The sequence below is a fragment of the Manis pentadactyla genome, chromosome 9 (genome assembly GCF_030020395.1).
Source record: "Manis pentadactyla isolate mManPen7 chromosome 9, mManPen7.hap1, whole genome shotgun sequence".
NCBI classification, from domain to species: Eukaryota; Metazoa; Chordata; class Mammalia; order Pholidota; family Manidae; genus Manis; species Manis pentadactyla.
Genome location: NC_080027.1, coordinates 74,334,837 through 74,351,434, shown reverse-complemented (window position 1 = coordinate 74,351,434; position 16,598 = coordinate 74,334,837). Strand labels below are relative to the sequence as shown.

Genomic DNA, 16,598 nt, shown 5'->3' with positions numbered 1-16,598 from the left:
GCAGCAGAGAATATGGTAGATTAAATAGTATCTTAGCAGTAAGTGGCAAGTGAATAGTACATATTAACAGAGATGAGATCCATCTAAGCTAGAGAGTCAAAAAACCTTCAAGGAGAAAGTAACATCTACTTCTAAGACGGAGGCACTTTCAATCTTATTAGAAGGGTACCATTTTAGGGTAGAGAGATCTTTATTCCCTAACTCAGATTATAACCCTGGATGGACAACCTCCAAACCCCATTTTAGCATGGAAAATGGGTTTCATAAGAGTAGCAACTCACAGAATGCACTTTTCTAAAAACTGAATCACACAATCCATATCAGATGCTAAGCCTAGTTTATAGTGTGTAACAAGTTTTAAAGCTATCCCTTGTCATGAACAAACATTATATGATGAAGGAGTATATGACAGCTCTAAACTGGTATCACAATGAAACTGTTGTTTTGGCAAAATTATCATGAAACCCAAGGAGTGTAGTGCCCAAAGTTTTAGAATAAAGTAACAAAGTTTTCCACTTTATTGAAGAGGGGGAACTAGTTTTCTTGAAAGATCAGTGGTTATGTGTCTATAATAAGTCAATGTTTTGAAGATTGCAAGAAGCCTAATAATCAGTACAGGTTTCTCGGTCTGAGAAAATGTTCACTCAGGATGCAGATAAGGAAATGCTGAAAGTTTAGACCTATGGAAGGCAGGAGAAGAAACAGAAAACAAAAACAACTCAATTTATCTGGTTTATAGCCCAGTCTACTGGGAACAGAGATTTGGCAGGAAAAATTTCCTCTCTGTTAATACCAGTGTCCTGCAAGGATATCATGTGCATAAAGGTGGGACTAACAAGAGAGCCATGCACTTAGAGAGCAGGTATCAGGAACAAAATAATTATTCTGCTGCAGTCCTTTAGCATACGTAACTGGGGACACAACAGGACATGGTTGTTTCTTTGGATATGATTCGCTATAGGAAGACAGGGTTAGAGTCAAGTGTTAGGATTCACGGGTCAGGGTCAGGGTCAGGGTCTGGGTTAGGGGCCTGGGTTAGGATTAGGATGAGGTTATGGTTAGGGTTAGGACTAGGTTTAGTGCTAGGGGAATCAGTGAATGGGGAAGACTATCTCCAAGCTAACTTAAGTATCGTATCATCTTCTACCTAAGATGAAATTTCAGTGTGAAATTCCCTTAACCATGGGAAGAAGCCTAATGAATGATTTGAGAAACTAAAAATCCATTTCCTTGAATGAAATACTACTATATAACTCTCTAAATGAGATTTCTATTGCTGTGGTAACCAATTTCCCTAGTACTGGCTTCAACCCTATTTATGCTCTTACATTTTGGTAGTTCATAAGCCTACAATGGGTGTCAATAAGCTAACATCAAGATGTCTGCTAGGCTGGGTTCCTTCTGGATCCTCCAGGAAAAGAATTCAGTTGCTTTGATTTTTCTATTTATAGGACCCAGCTACAGGCCTTGACTCATGGACCCCCTAATCTTCGCAGCCTGCAAAACAACATGTTTAAATCTCTCCCTTACTCCAGGTCTTTTTTGGTCTGTTTTGTCCATTTGTTCCACATTGGCAGGAGCACTGTGGTAACATTTAAGAAGGCAAACCTTCTTAAAATCAAGGTAGCCAGAGGCAGGAAACACTATAGGAAGAGAGGCAAGAATATTAAAAAAAGTCAAGAAAGCAAAGGAAGTCAGAAAATAAACCCACTTTGGAGGAAATGAGCAATTCAAGACATGAAGACTAGAAAAGGTGGGCTGGAGCTTTGTTAAAGTTCTTGAATGTAAAATGAAAAAGGTATTTAATAATTATGCAAAGTACAACAAAGGAAATTAGTTAAGACTGCTAATGAAATGAAAAAGGCCCAGTGAAAAGCTCCTGAAAACACTAGCGTTAAAATAGAAGCAAAAAAGTAAACAAGTATTTTCATTTACATAATAACAGTAGCTTCAGAAGTAGATACTATATTAAATTGTATAGTAATCCAACTTCTATGGCCCATATTAAAAAAAAAAATCAGAAAAAGAAATTGGGCAAGGTTCATCAAACAGGAAGCTCTGACCTAAGTGGAACAAATCTCTACTTGTGTGTAAACTAAATTTCCTTTACTCCATTTTGAGGAATATCGTATTATTCATCTTTAATCCAATAAAATAGTAACAATAATAGTGCATGAAACACATTATACCTCAAATACTGTTTTAAGCACCTTATGATGAGATAGGTACTATTATCATCACCTTTTTACAGAGTAGAAAACTGAGGCAATGTGACAGACTCTCCTCCTTTATCCCCTCCCTTCTATATCATACTGGTTCTGTTTCTCTGGAAAACCCTGACTGATACAAGAATAGAGAAGTTACTCACTCAAAGTCACACAAGTATTAAGTCAAAGTGGCAGAATCAGTATTCAAACCAGACAGTCTGGTTCTCAAATCAGAATTTTCATCTCTGTGCTACACTGTCTCTCATAATAAATTTTTTTTAAATTCATTTCACCAAAGCAGAGGCAACTTTATATTTCAATGTTGCTAGCCTTTCTCCAATAAACAAACACTATTCAGAAGGATATTAACTTTTTTGGTCTCAACCTTCAAGAAATTAGTTAACAGAATTGTTAAGATGATCATTAGGTATAAAGGAATATATGGAAAATAAATGCCTACCATGTTTATATATATTTGCACAGTTAATTTTTAAACCAGTGAGATCTTTGGGATAACTATTATGTATGTCTGTCATATCTGAAACTTAATTATCTTAAAAGGCACCTCATGTATTACATTAAACTTCACAAAATTGGAAAGTATCTTAGATTCTTAAATATAACTGGATCTAATTCTCTCACCTTACAGAGAGCGTATCAATGATAATATGAGGACTAAAACCCAAAAAACAAGACCTTCTGCCTTCATTATCTTTAACTATTTCATAAATATATATACTGCCTTCTACTTACATCTTGACTTAATGCCATGAAACTCCTCTGTAATTCTTTTGCAAACTCCAAGTTATTTGTGACTTCCTGGTACTTAGATACTGCATCCTGAAATAACAAGACAGATCCCAACTTTACTGGAAACATTAAGAACCACAAAGTTAATTTTCTTATTAAAAACAGTAAGCATAAAATCTGTAACCAAAAAAAAAAAAAGTAACATCTTTACCAGCTGATCCTGATTAAGCCTCTCCCCTTTGTTCATTCGTTCCTGGTAATCATCAAGCTTGCCCTATATTAAAAGAAAAAAAGAATTACAATCTATATATTCCACATCAGTTTAACCATACTAAAATAAAACACACACAATCCTCAAATCCTGCCCTAAGTATAGTTTTTAGTTAATTTCAGTTTAAGTCGGTTTATTAAGTACCTAGTTTAACTAAAAGCTAGCTAAAAAACGAATTTAAATACTCTAGGCACTGCTGATATCAAATATTGTTTTGTAAGTCAATGAAGTAACATTGTTTATTCTTAAGGTTTCTCAAAAAAGACATGCATCAGATGGCTCAGGTACATGGTATGGTTCCTACACATGGGTGAGGGCCACAATTTGATTAAAATCCTTATACACAAGTGAGCATATCAAACTTTCCATAGAGTGTTGTTACATTTCCATCCTTCCATCCCTCTGACAAGAGAATTCATTTGAATAATATAAAGAGTGTGCATGTCCTAAATAAACCCACATGCATACAGTCTTTGATGTAGCTCATCCATTTCTCTTGAACAACATGAGATACCTCAAGCTATCATGTTGCCTAGGGACAGTACACTGGTCAACAGGTTTACTTTGTTATTTTCTCACAAATGGGAGTTACATGTACAATAGCAGGGGTTTTCCCAGGATACCATTACTAGACAAGACCCCAAATAAAAGATATTTAGGTTCCACAACAGTCAGGAATTCAGTTATTATTTTTAGGATCAGAGGAGAGGGAATTAAGTAGAAATTTAAATGAAGAGGGTAAAATTTTTAAATAACCACCATAAATTATAAACATATATAGTTCCTTATACTTAGCAATAATTAACCAAGAAACAAAATACTAAGTAAGCTTCTGATAAAGTGCATTTAGAGGCACAGAAACAAGTTTAAATGCAATGCTAGAAAGTTGTTTTAAGTCAAATGATCCATTTTCTTTGTACCAAAAATATCAGTCAACTTGCACAACCATTTTACCCTAAATTAAAAAGTCTATCACAATTCCTTAGTTATACTGGAGATAGATAAAACCAAGATAATCATTAAAACATTAAGGGCTGATGAATTTTATCCTTAGGTGAACTATTTCACACAATAAACACCCAGTTAAACAAGTACAAAATTCAAGTTTACTGGTTGAAAAATCAGGTTTTTTACACAGATCTGGCAGGCCTACCCCCAGGTGCAAAAGATACGCTCAATTGCCTCAGAATACTTTGTGAATGAACAAAGACAATTCAATCACTTTTTTAAAAAGGCAGTCTACTTTTCTTTAAACAAGACTTGCTTTTAATTATGATTTAGAATAAAATAGTATTATAGGCAGAATTCCTGTTTAGAAATATATAGATAATAGAAGATATGCAAATCAGAAAGAGGGCCTGAAATTTAGTGCTCATACAGTTAAAATTCTTAACTAGCTACTAGACAAAAGAAAAACGCCTGGCATTTATTTGGCATTTGTATCATGTTATATATTTTTCAAGGAAATTTCTAAATTTAGAATACACAGTGAGTGTACTATATATTCTTCACAGGGGAAGAGTTCTATACACCTAGCTTAACTTTACCATTTAGTGTCTTAAGAATTTAAAACATTCATTCTAATCAAAATGTCAAATGAAATTTCTAAAAAGTGCTTATATGTATTTAAATAAATACAGAAAGATTCATTTAAATGTTAAGAATGGTACCTGAATGGTAGACTTACAGGTGGAACTTTTTTTCTTTTGCTTTGTTTTGTACATTTAGATATTCTGCAATGAATATATAAAGTATGTATAATAAAAAATTAAGATTTGGTGTTAACATATAAAAGATGTTAAGACTGACAGACTTCACATTGTTAGAGTCAGGACTTTCACCTATAATAATCCTTGAGTATGACTCTACAGTAGGACAAGCTATGCTATAGTAGGAAAGCTCCAATTTTCTACACAATAGCAAATTTAGTATTCCTCCAACCCAGAGATCTATGGCAGATTTCATTTTCCAAAGATGGCTATAATATCTGCAGTCCCACATACTGTTTTACAATGAGACCTTGGCACTCCCCCATAAAGTCCAATTCCCCTGTCATCTTATTGTGTGGGTTTCAACCAAAAGAGTACGTGTTTGAAGCTGAGTCAAAGCAACGCATCTTCTGCCCCATTATCTGGTCACTAAAATCCCTGGTGTTTGGAGCCCCAAGCCATCACATAAGAAGTCCAATAACCCTGAGGTCACCATGCTATGAGGAAGAAAACAATGAAGAAAAGGTCTTATATAAGAATTCTGGTCAGCAATCCTAACGTTAGAATCATACTAGCCCAGAGGCATCAGACATGTGAGTGAACAAGTCCTAATTCTTCGCAGCTGAGATCCCAGGCATGGTGGAGCAGACATCAACCTGGTGTGTCCTATCTGAATCCCTGACAGGCAGTTCTGTGTGCATAATAAAATAAGTTTTAGAGTAATTTGTCAAACAGCAGTAACTGGAACATGGGTTTAAATGGAAATGAAAAAAAAAGTGAAAGCAGCCACTCAACTACTATGTGAAATTCAGTTTCAGTCATGTCTTCATCAAATACCATCACTAAAATATGCAAAGCAACCTCTGTGCAGCTGAATAAAAAATCTATTTTATTAAAACTCATAGACCTATTTATTTTGACTTTATATTACTGTAAATGTTTTGAATCTTTCAATCCATAATAATTTAAAAGCCATGATTTTTAAAGGAAGAAGGACTACTACTAACACAAGAACTGACAGTTTACTGTGAGGGAAGAAATGTGTAAAAAAAGTCATGCTTTAATGGAAAAATCTCAAGGATCTTTATCAGAGGATCTTCAAAAAGCAAACCCTAATTCCTTACACATGGTGAGTTGAATTCACACATCTACAGCAATCCAATCAAAAAATGTAGTTAATCAAATGAATGGAAACTACAAGTTTTCCATTAAACATTTTTCTAACAGTAATAAAACAAAAGTTTCATTATAGTTTTACATTTGTTCTTTGATAAGCTGTTAACACTTTCCGTATTACTTTATAAATACCCTATACCCTATCCTTGCCCAAGCTTCAGGAAAGCAAGATCCTGGATCTGGACAAAGTTCCTAATAAATAGCCTCACCTGAGGAAACATCAAAACTTAACTAAAAAGACTGCAGAATGACAGTTTTAAAATTGTTCTACATTAAAGGACACTAGTTTTTTCTTTATTAGTAAAATATAGGATCTCATGGCTGCTTAGGTGCACAGAACTTTGCCAACATGGAATACAAACTTAAGGGACCTCTGTTCACTACTATAAGTAATCATACTCCACTGAAGAGACCCTATGTTGATCTAGGTCAGTGAATCTCAAAGCGTGGTTCTCAAACCAGCAATATCAGCAACGCCCAGGAACTTGTTAGAAAAGCAAATTCTCATGCACCACCCCAGACCTACTTAACCAGAAACACTGGGGGTAGAGCCCAGCAATCTGTGTTTTTTCAAGCCCTGTGGGTGATTCTAATGCTTGCTTAAGTTTGAGAAGCACTCACCTAGACTAAATACATTGATTCCCTTGTAATAGTGAGTCCAATAGAATGTAGAATTAAGAAATTATTCTGAATCAACCATATGATACAAACTGTGATCCTAGAAACCACGATATGACCTCATTTGAAAATAGGTTAAAGATCCAGCTTTAAACAACTCAGAAAATTTTTCAATGGTGGTTTTCCAGACCAGCTTATAAGTCTAGGTAACCTAATAATTATTTGCATAAGGAAGATCCATTTATGATCTGAACACTGAAGGGTTACCATCTTCCATTCATAAGTAGTACTTTCATTAAATCTCGAATTGAGAGGCAAAGCTTCAGAAGTTTACTTTATGATTAAACTCAACAATAAATGCCAAATTTTGTATTAGAAACAGAAAGCCTGTTAGTACAATTATCTAGTCTAATTTTCTACTTTTCAAAATGAAATCCCAGCTCACTTCTAAGTAGCTTTCGGAGATAAGGAAAATGATGTGGTATCTGCACTGGTCCCAAAACTTCAATTTACCTAATCTTTGAAAAACTAGACTGCTCAGACAAATGACACTATCTTGACTGGTTTCAATCCCAGTGTCACATTCTATTCAAATGGCTTAAATTAAGTCCAAGTAGAAAAACTATCTATTTGGGTTTAAAATTTGCAGTATGAACCAAATCAATATGTAAACAAGGACTTGCTTGTCACACTGACTAATCCAACATTAACTGCAATAAAAACATAGGGGCAAAAGCAAGGAGTAAAGGGCTCTAGACAAATGTAGCTTTTTGTCTTCCCTAAGCTAGAAGACGGTTGCCTACCAAAGTAGGGGTAAAGCCAAATCGATCAACTAATCACACTACCCACATAAAATGAGTATTAAGTACTTTATTTCTGAAGAAAGAAGCCATTTCCTAGCATTAAAAAAAACCTTCATCAGAGAGATAAAAGATATTCCTGTAAAAACCCTTATTCCCTGGTCCATGGCTGTAACTTTAAAAAGGCTCAATGAATAAATGCAGCTTACCCTAGTAGGAAAATGAAAAAGTAAATGTTATCAGTTTGAGCATCACCTACTTTGAATTATATTCTTAAAAAGTCTAAAGTTTGTGCATTTGAAAAATACATGATTATTGACAATCTTAATGGGTGTCTTTTGGATTGTTAGTTGCTTTAACCAAGTACTTATTAAGAAGAGCCATACAACCAACTGAATGACTTACACACTCTTGTTGGGAATCCCAATGTAAAAACATGTGAACTGTAATTCACTTAAAATAGAGAAAAAAATGTTTTTTTTCCCCAACAATTAAAGTGTATTTCAGATATTTCTCTGTTTGGATAACAGTATTAGGGGAAATGCAATGAAATTTCTAATAATTTACAATAGTTCAAAGACCAATAGTTAGTTATATTCTTCCTAAGACTACTCACAAATCTTGCTTAAATTACCTAAAGTAAGTGTGTTCTACTTGCCATTTGATGAACTCTGCTCACTTAAAAAAAAATTAATACAAAGAAAAGAAAATCCTTCAGGAAAAATTCCATTTCAGTAAAAAACACTGCAAGTAAATAGCTCTGTACAAAAAAGCATTTTATCCCTCATGTATTAATAATCCATTTTAGCTGTGTTTTGTTGGTGAAGCAACAAATAAGTCTATGTAATGATTTAGTCAAACCATCAAATATTTACTTAGCATATACCAGGTACATGGCCCACTGTGATGTTTTTAATAGTCTCTAAGTTCTTATATACTTAGAAAAATACCTAAGAACATAAGAACACAGGCAATGTAAAAATGTCAAGGCAATAGGTAGTACAGAAGTGAAGAAAATAGACTACTTTAGTCAAGTACAGTCAAGACAGCACACCTTCCCCTTTCCTCAGGAAATAGGAATTCTCAACTCTGCTGAAAAGTCTCTTTTATCTATATTTCTATACCCATATTCTTATACCCAACAAAACATCCCAGTCATCCAACAAAAGCACTAGTATAGCTAGTGGGAGAAAGAACAAATGAGAAACCAAACAATTTACAATTCCAACTCTGGCTGAATTTCTCTTATGTACTCCCTCTCATTCTTTTCTACTGCATACATACCTTTCATTTCCCCCATAAAAAGGGACAAATTACTAAAAAAAAAAAAATTCAGAAGCTTGGAATACCAGAATTAAGGTGTAAAAACTGACACACCTCCTACTTCTCTCTACTGGTAATGCTTATCCTGAATTTTCTGGTCTACAACATAACAAGCTTGAGCAGAGACTAGTAAATGTGCTTTGGGGGCTTAAGCACAAAGAGAAACTTCAGAGTTTCAACTTCAAAAGTTCAGTTCACTACAACAATATGATGTCCCAGTAATACCTGATATGCTGGGGCTTTACCTGTACTGCTATTCTAGGGGCCCCATTACCTGACCAGTCTACAAGCACAAATTTAACAAGACATTTATAAAGGCCCAACAATGAAGAAATGAATAGCTTTTTTCTTTTGCCTTCAGCAATTTAAAACAGAAGAATTCTAATTAAAACTAAAGGATCTGAAGTAAGTAGCTTTACTTGGTTCTACAGAATCAGCTTAAATATGGAAAATTACACTTATGTTCCAGACTATTACAAATTCTAATTACCCCCATATAACATTATAAGAGACCTTGGAATTCACCCATTCCAACCTGTGCCATTTTACATTAGCATTTCAATTTCCCCTTACATAGAATGAATTGGACTGAACTCTAAGATGGCTTTCAGGTCTTAAAAAAATCTGAAATTCTATTTTAGTATGGTAATAAAATTAAGACCATGTTGTTTTAAGTTTAATCTTTTGCAAGTATTTATTATTTTTTTTAAAGATAAAACAGAACTAGAATCCATATGGAACCACAAAAGACCCAAATAGTCAAAGCAACACTGAGAAGGAAGAATAAAGCTGGGGGAATTACATCCCCCATATTCAAACTCCACTACAAAGCCACAGTAATCAAGACAATTTGGTACTGGCACAAGAACAGACCCATAGATCAATGGAATAGAATAGAGAGCCCAGATATAAACCCACACATATATGGCCAATCAGTATACGATAAAGGAGCCATGGATATACAATGGGGAAATGACAGCCTCTTCAAGAGATGGTGTTGGCAAAACTTGACAACTTCACGTAAGAGAATGAGATTGGATTACTGTCTAACTCCATAAACAAAAGTAAATTCAAAATGGATAAAAGACCTGAATGTAAGTCATGAAACCATAAAACTCATAGAAGAAAACATAGGCAAAAATCTCTTGAAAATATGAGCAACTTTTCCTGAACACATCTCCTCTGGCAAGGGAAACAAAAGCAAAAATGAACAAATGGGACTACATCAAACTAAAAACCTTCTGTACAGCAATGGACACCATAAGTAGAACCAAAAGGCACCCTACAGTATGGGAAAGAATACATTCGTAAATGACATATCCAACAAGGGGTTAACATCCAAAATATATGAAGAACTCAAACGCCTCAACACCCAAAAAGCAAACAACCCGATTAAAAAATGAGCAGAGGATCTCAAGAGACACTTCTCCAAAGAAATTCAGATGGCCAACAGGCACATGAAAAGATGCTCCACATTACTAATCATCTGGGAAATGCAAACTAAAACCACTATGAGATATCACCTCACACCAGTTAGTATGGCCAACATTCAAAAGACAAGGAACAACAAATGCTGGTGAGGATGCAGAGAAAGGGGAACCCTCCTATACTGTTGGTGGGAATGTAAATTAGTTCAACCATTGTGGAAAGCAATGTGGAGGTTCCTCAAAAAAACTAAAAATATAAATACTATCTGACCCAGGAATTCTACTCCTAGGAATTTACCCAAAGAAGCAAGATCTCAGATTCAAAGACATAGGCACCCCTATGTTTATTGCAACACTATTTACAATAGCCAAGATATACAAGCAACCTAAGTGTCCATCAGTAGATGGATAAAGAAGATGTGGTACATATACACAATGGAATATTATTCAGCCATAGGAAGAAAACAAATCCTACCATTTACAACAACATGGATGGAGATAGAGGGTATTATGCTCAGTAGAATAAGCCAAGCAGAGAAAGACAAGTACCAAATCATTTCACTCGTTTTAGAGTATAACAACAAAGCAAAACTGAAGGAACAAAACAGCAGCAGACTCACAGAACCCAAGAAGGGGCTAGCGGTTACCAAAGGGAAAAAGGGTGTGGAAGGTTGGTGGGGAGGGAGAAGGGGATTAAGGGGTATTATGATTAGCACCATAATATAGGAAGAGCACGGGGAAGGCAGTATAGCACAAAGATAAGTAATGACTCTATAGCATCTTACTACACTGATGGACAGGGACTGCAAGGGATGTGCAGGTACTTGATAATATGGGTGAATGTAGTAACCACAATGTTGCTCATGTGAAACCTTCATAAGATTGTATATCAATGACACCTTAATAAATAAATAAAATAAACAAACAGTACTAATCTTTAGCAAGTACTAAATGTAAACTATGACATTAATTACATAAACTTATGACAAATTGTATGCTCCATCTCTAAGTAACACAAAATTTATCATACAAGTATCTCCCATATGAGAATTACCCTAGAGTAAAATAATGTGACAAGAGTCAAAACAATACATTCACATTATGATACCTCAGATTCCACTCATCCCAGAAAAAGGTACCTGTATTATTATGAGGGAATTCACATATTTTCCTTTTAAAATTCAAAATTTAAATACTTCCTTATGTTACATACAGACACAAACACAGCACACCCAGGCAGGCAGAGAGAAACAAATGAAGCATTATAAATGCTTTTTATTCTGTGACAAGGTGAATGCAAAACAAAGTAATCTTGCCCTCTGCATTGCAGAGGAATATAGTTCATGCAACCAATGGAGAAACTAACATATCCAGATTTTAACTATCAAGAAAAACTTCAGATGTCAGCCCCCAAAAAAGATTTTACTTATAAAATTGTTAATACTTTTATTTCAATACTTCAATTTTGTACAACAGCTGCATTAAAAATTCTAAGTAGAGGCACACTGCAATGCTCTGGAAAGAAATGTTATCCTAACAGCATCCTTTACCAGAATAAACTGCCAAGATACAAAGAGCACAAAGACCTAGCAGTAGTATGAAAAACAGTACATTTTGGCTGTCACATATTGGTTACAAAGCTGTCAGGCTGTTTTACAAGAGAACACTGGTTCATCTTTTACCTACAAAGTTACTAGTGTCTAAACCTATTATATTTACAAACAGTATGACAATTTTAAACATCATCAATCTTTTATTCTACATCAAAACTGAGTATGAGCTCTCTCCTCAGTTAAAATTAAGACTTAGGTTCAAAGCATCATCCTGCATAGCCTATGACCCAATTCTATAGCAACGAACTAATGAAGAAAATTAGGCACTCAATTATTATTTGTACTTCATTCAATTTAAAGATTTGTAAACAGAGTCTCACACTTGATTCTTATTATTTATAGCTACATTTCTTCTCATTGCTAAACACTTATGCAGTCATTGTAAGCCCAAATTTCAAAAACTACAAGGCCACTTAGCTGTATTATGTAACAGGATCATATTTCACCAATGTTAAGCATGCATTCTCACTGAACAGATGCTTTACCCTTCCCTCTAAATGGCTCTACTTATTAGAAGACAAATAACTTCGTTTTTAAATGAAATGCAATAAAATTATTTCAATTTTCTATGTCTTAGTGTGATACTGTGTATCTAGTAGTAATATCTGTCAGGATACTTAATTTTAGAATAGAGAAAAGCACTTCATCCAGAAGGTTCCCATCAAGACTGAAATACCACTCACATATAAATTGCTAAGTGGACTGAAGTAAAAAGAAATTCAGTTATAAATAGTATCTTACTTTACTCCATAGATCTCTAAAAAGGTTCAAAACTGATCTGTAAAGTAAATGCTCTTTTAGGTGTATTAGAAAAGCTCACTCACCACTGAAGTAATTTGCTGTATGAAAGGATTTAACCATGATTCATCTAGATACAGAAAAAAAATCAATTTCAACTAGAAACCAGATGTGCTTAGAGGAAAATTCAGATGCAGTGAGTTTCTCAAAATGTAAAACTTGTTTTAATGACAATTAAGTCAGAACTTCAGTTTAACTATTTAACAAGTAGGTAGCTCAGTCTGAATTATCAAAAAAACCTCACTTAACTATGATCTGACCTTTCACTAGCACCCGAAACAGAGAAAACAGAAAAGAAGATACGAATGTGTATGTTACTTTGTTAAATCTCCATCAATACAAGGGAATTTTTCAGTACTTACTAGCCTAGTCTATAATCTCAGTAATAATAATTATATTACCTTCTCTTCTATAATGGGAGTGAGAGGTAGGGCTTGGCAATAAACAATAATACAAACCTATACAAGAGTGACCTGCCATTGCTCAGGCCCTTAGTGGGGCTTTATAAACTAGATTTGCTTTTTTCAGACACATTCAACCATTTAGACTCTAACAGTCAGTGCCAGACTTGATATACACATCTTTGAAGAATTACTTTTCAGTCATTAAAATATAAATATCTACATTAAAATATCTACTTAAAATATTACATCATTAATATTTTTCTTGATTTCTATCCTAGAAGAAAACTAAAATTTCCTAAAAAAAAATTAAACCATTCAAGCACCAACCAGACTGACAGGAGTGTTCATTGTATAAAGAGGTTTTAAAAAGATACCTAAGTCTCAATTTCAGGCAGAGTAGCAAAAACTAAATAACCATGGTGACTCAGAAGATTCTGACCATGGGCAGCTTTTTCTATTACATAGAACACTGAATGTAGCTACTTTACAATTAAAATCCCTTTTGCTTTGATATCGATAAATCTGTTACTTCATTTACAACAAACCACACTTTTATCAAAACAAAGGATCAGCAAAAGGTAGAAATCCAGTATTAGTGCACCTCTCGATTTCAAATAAAGTCCAAGAAATTCAAGTAAAATTTTCAGTATGGAAAATGAGATGGAGAAATGTCAAATCTAAAAATGTTTGTTTTAAACCCCCCCTAAAATGTAAAATAAACCATTAAACAAGCAATTAAAATAATTAAGGCCTAAATATCACCAGTTTTCTTCAATTTAGTTTCCACAGCCCAAATTTTAGCCAAATAGTTTTACTATTTCAATACCTGAAGTAACACTATCTGTGTTTAAGCCAGGTGGCTGGCTAAATAAACATTTTTAAATGACCTCCTCAAAATTCAAAATGTTAATAAATGTATTTTATTAGAGGGAGACAAATGCAAGGTAGCAAAGTTACTACTTTCTTTTTAAGAAAAAGGTAAAAGTTTGCCTAATAGTCACAGATGTAATTACCCCATTTCTTATTTTTCCCTCCACCTCCAATCTTAAGGTTGAATTACTAACACTGCAGAGACCCTTTCTCTACATATACATATACAACATCCACACGCGTGCGTACACACACACACACACACACACGTCCCTCTAAATGGAGTTGGTACACTATTCTGCAGAGAAAGCATAAAACAAAGGCTGACTTGAAGATAAACCTCACGGTGTGACCTAGAAAGGATAATTATTGAATCCAAAAGAACTGTGGGTGTGGCTCGATTTGGGGGTTGCGGGGCGGGGGGATCCAGGGAGGCCAGCCGGAGCGGCTGCCTGGTCTCTGCCCTCCCCCTCTGCTTTCGCTTTGTGCTCACAATGCAGCTCCTGTAAAGCGCTTCCCTCTACCCGCAGCCGCCGCCATATTAGACGCTCTCCATGTGCCCAAATACCTAGCGATCCCCTCTAACCCGGACCCTCCCCCACAAACAATCGTAGTCATTGCAGTCTCCCTACCACCCCACTGCAGAGTCCCCGAGACAAAAAGCCGCCGCAGAAAATCTCCGGATTTATAGTTGAGCTTCAGGCTCAGGGGGCACCTAGACAATTGAAACAAAGGAAACGTAGGGGCGCCCATCAGATGGGGGAGGGCGGTAGCAAATCGAAGACCCACTCAAAAGGGGCCTGAGGGAGAGGCAATTTTGGTTCAAGATCCTAAATCGCTAAAAGAACCAAGAGACACTGAACAGGCCTCAAATACACGGTAACGGAGCGGACAACCCCACGGATATAGGACGTAGGCCGCCCCAACACCACGAGGCAGTCGGTTGAGCCCTGAGTCCCTACACCGGGACATCTTCATTTCTCCCCGCTGAACCCCATCAAAGAAATTGGGCCTCGGTAACCGAGGCAAGGGCATCCCACAGCTACGTCCCGCGACAAGATGGGCCTCCATCCTTACACATCCCAGTCCCCAAGGCCAAAATGCCTGGCTCACACTAAGAAACTAATAAAGAGGCCTGGGGGTCAGCGTCGCGTCCAGGTCAGGTGACAAGCACCTCTCCAAGATGCCCCTTTTCTAAGCACCAAGGTCCGTTTACTGTGGAGACCGGACGTGGGGCACAGGAGGGGGGTGGAGGGGAAGTGCCAGAGACGGGAAGACTGAACGCCACAGTCAGGGTCGGAGCATCAACCCTCCCTTCCCCGCCAACTCCGGGCACCTTTTTCTTCTCCAGGTTCCGAAGTTTCTTGTCGATCACCCCAAGAATCTGCTTCATGGCCTCGGTCTGGACAGCGCCGGTGCCGGTTACAGGGTGCTGAGAAGCCGGCGCAGCTGCCCCGGTTCCTGCCGCCGCCTCACTGCCGGAGGAACCCGACGGGGGTGGCGGTCCGGACTTGCTGCCGCTTCCGCTGTGGCTGGTGGCCGAAGGCATCTTTAGACCGTGAATGGAGAGAAGAAGCGGGAGGAAGGACAGGAGCGGCCAGTCAGGCGGCGGACGGGGCGAGACGCGGGACAAAACGCGTAGCGAGCGGGAGCCTGCGCGACCGGGTGGGGGTGGGGAAGGGGCCGGCGCGCCTTGAGGGCAGGAAGGGACCGCGGGCGCGCGCGCGCGCGGCCCGCCAGCGGGGCGTCCGGCCGGCCTTGCACCGCCCCTCGCGCCGGCCGCAGCCTCGGCCCGTCAGCCCCGGGGCACCGAGGCTCGCGCCGGGGGCGGGGCCTCGCGGCGCTGGCCGCCAACGGCCTGTGCAACGGTCCCCACCGGGGTGGACCGGCACTCGTCGCTTTCCGAGGGTGGGAGGGAAGAAAGGTCGGGGCTAAGAGGCAGAGAAGGGTGGAGAAAGGCACTGGAAATGGCCGTGGGGGAGGGAGAGACTTGAAGGGCAAGCCCCTTGCGAAGGTCCAGCCGATCCAGAGGTAAAGGACACTCGGGGCAGCGGCCCTCTTCCCCTTCAGCGCCTTGCCCGGGGTGGCGCTCACCGTGCGCGCGCGAAGGCCGCTGGAGATCCCGAGTGGGCGACTAAGGGGGCAAGGGTGGCGGTGTGCGTTCCGGGCAGTGTCGTGCGCTCCGTGGGCACAGGCCGCTTCGCCCTATCCCCGCTGCACCGAGAGCCGCTGCTAGTGAGGCGGAGGGCCGGTCGCGGGAGGGACTTAGCAGCTAGCTCCCAGAGGCGGAGGGGGCGGGAGAAGGAGCTGGCGGGGGCCTTCGCGGCCTCTCGGGCTGCCCGGCACGAACGCCTGCTGGGAAGGGCCAGCCAGGCTTCCTACCTGCACTGTCTGTGTCCCTGCGCTAGGGAGCGGTCACTCGGCCGCAGGTCAGGACGGCCGTGGGTAGGCTACCGGAGCGGTGCCTTGAGTTTTGAGCAAAATCGATGCTAGGGTCCTTCAGGCAAAGTCATTTGACGTCCAAACAGGGACAATAGGTGTCAAGCAGCTGGATCTGGTGCTGGCGGCTGCCCAGTGAAGAGCCCTTAATGTGTATGGGGGGCGGGGGGTGCAAAGGTTTCTGCATGTAAGG

The 16,598-nt window shown here is 38.4% G+C and overlaps 1 protein-coding gene across 1 annotated transcript in view; it reads right to left on the bottom strand.

Annotated features, from left to right (window-relative positions):
* The window catches only part of CAPRIN1 (cell cycle associated protein 1), a 36,439-nt gene extending 20,196 nt beyond the window's left edge, over positions 1-16,243 (bottom strand). The window contains exons 1-4 of the mRNA XM_036891677.2: positions 16,061-16,243; positions 15,303-15,515; positions 3,169-3,231; positions 2,961-3,047 (exon numbers count right to left, since the gene is read on the bottom strand). Coding sequence (XP_036747572.1) covers positions 2,961-3,047; positions 3,169-3,231; positions 15,303-15,515 — 363 coding nt within the window. The 5' untranslated portion in view covers positions 16,061-16,243. The remainder of the gene's footprint in view (positions 1-2,960; positions 3,048-3,168; positions 3,232-15,302; positions 15,516-16,060) is intronic.
* Positions 16,244-16,598: the final 355 nt, after the last annotated feature.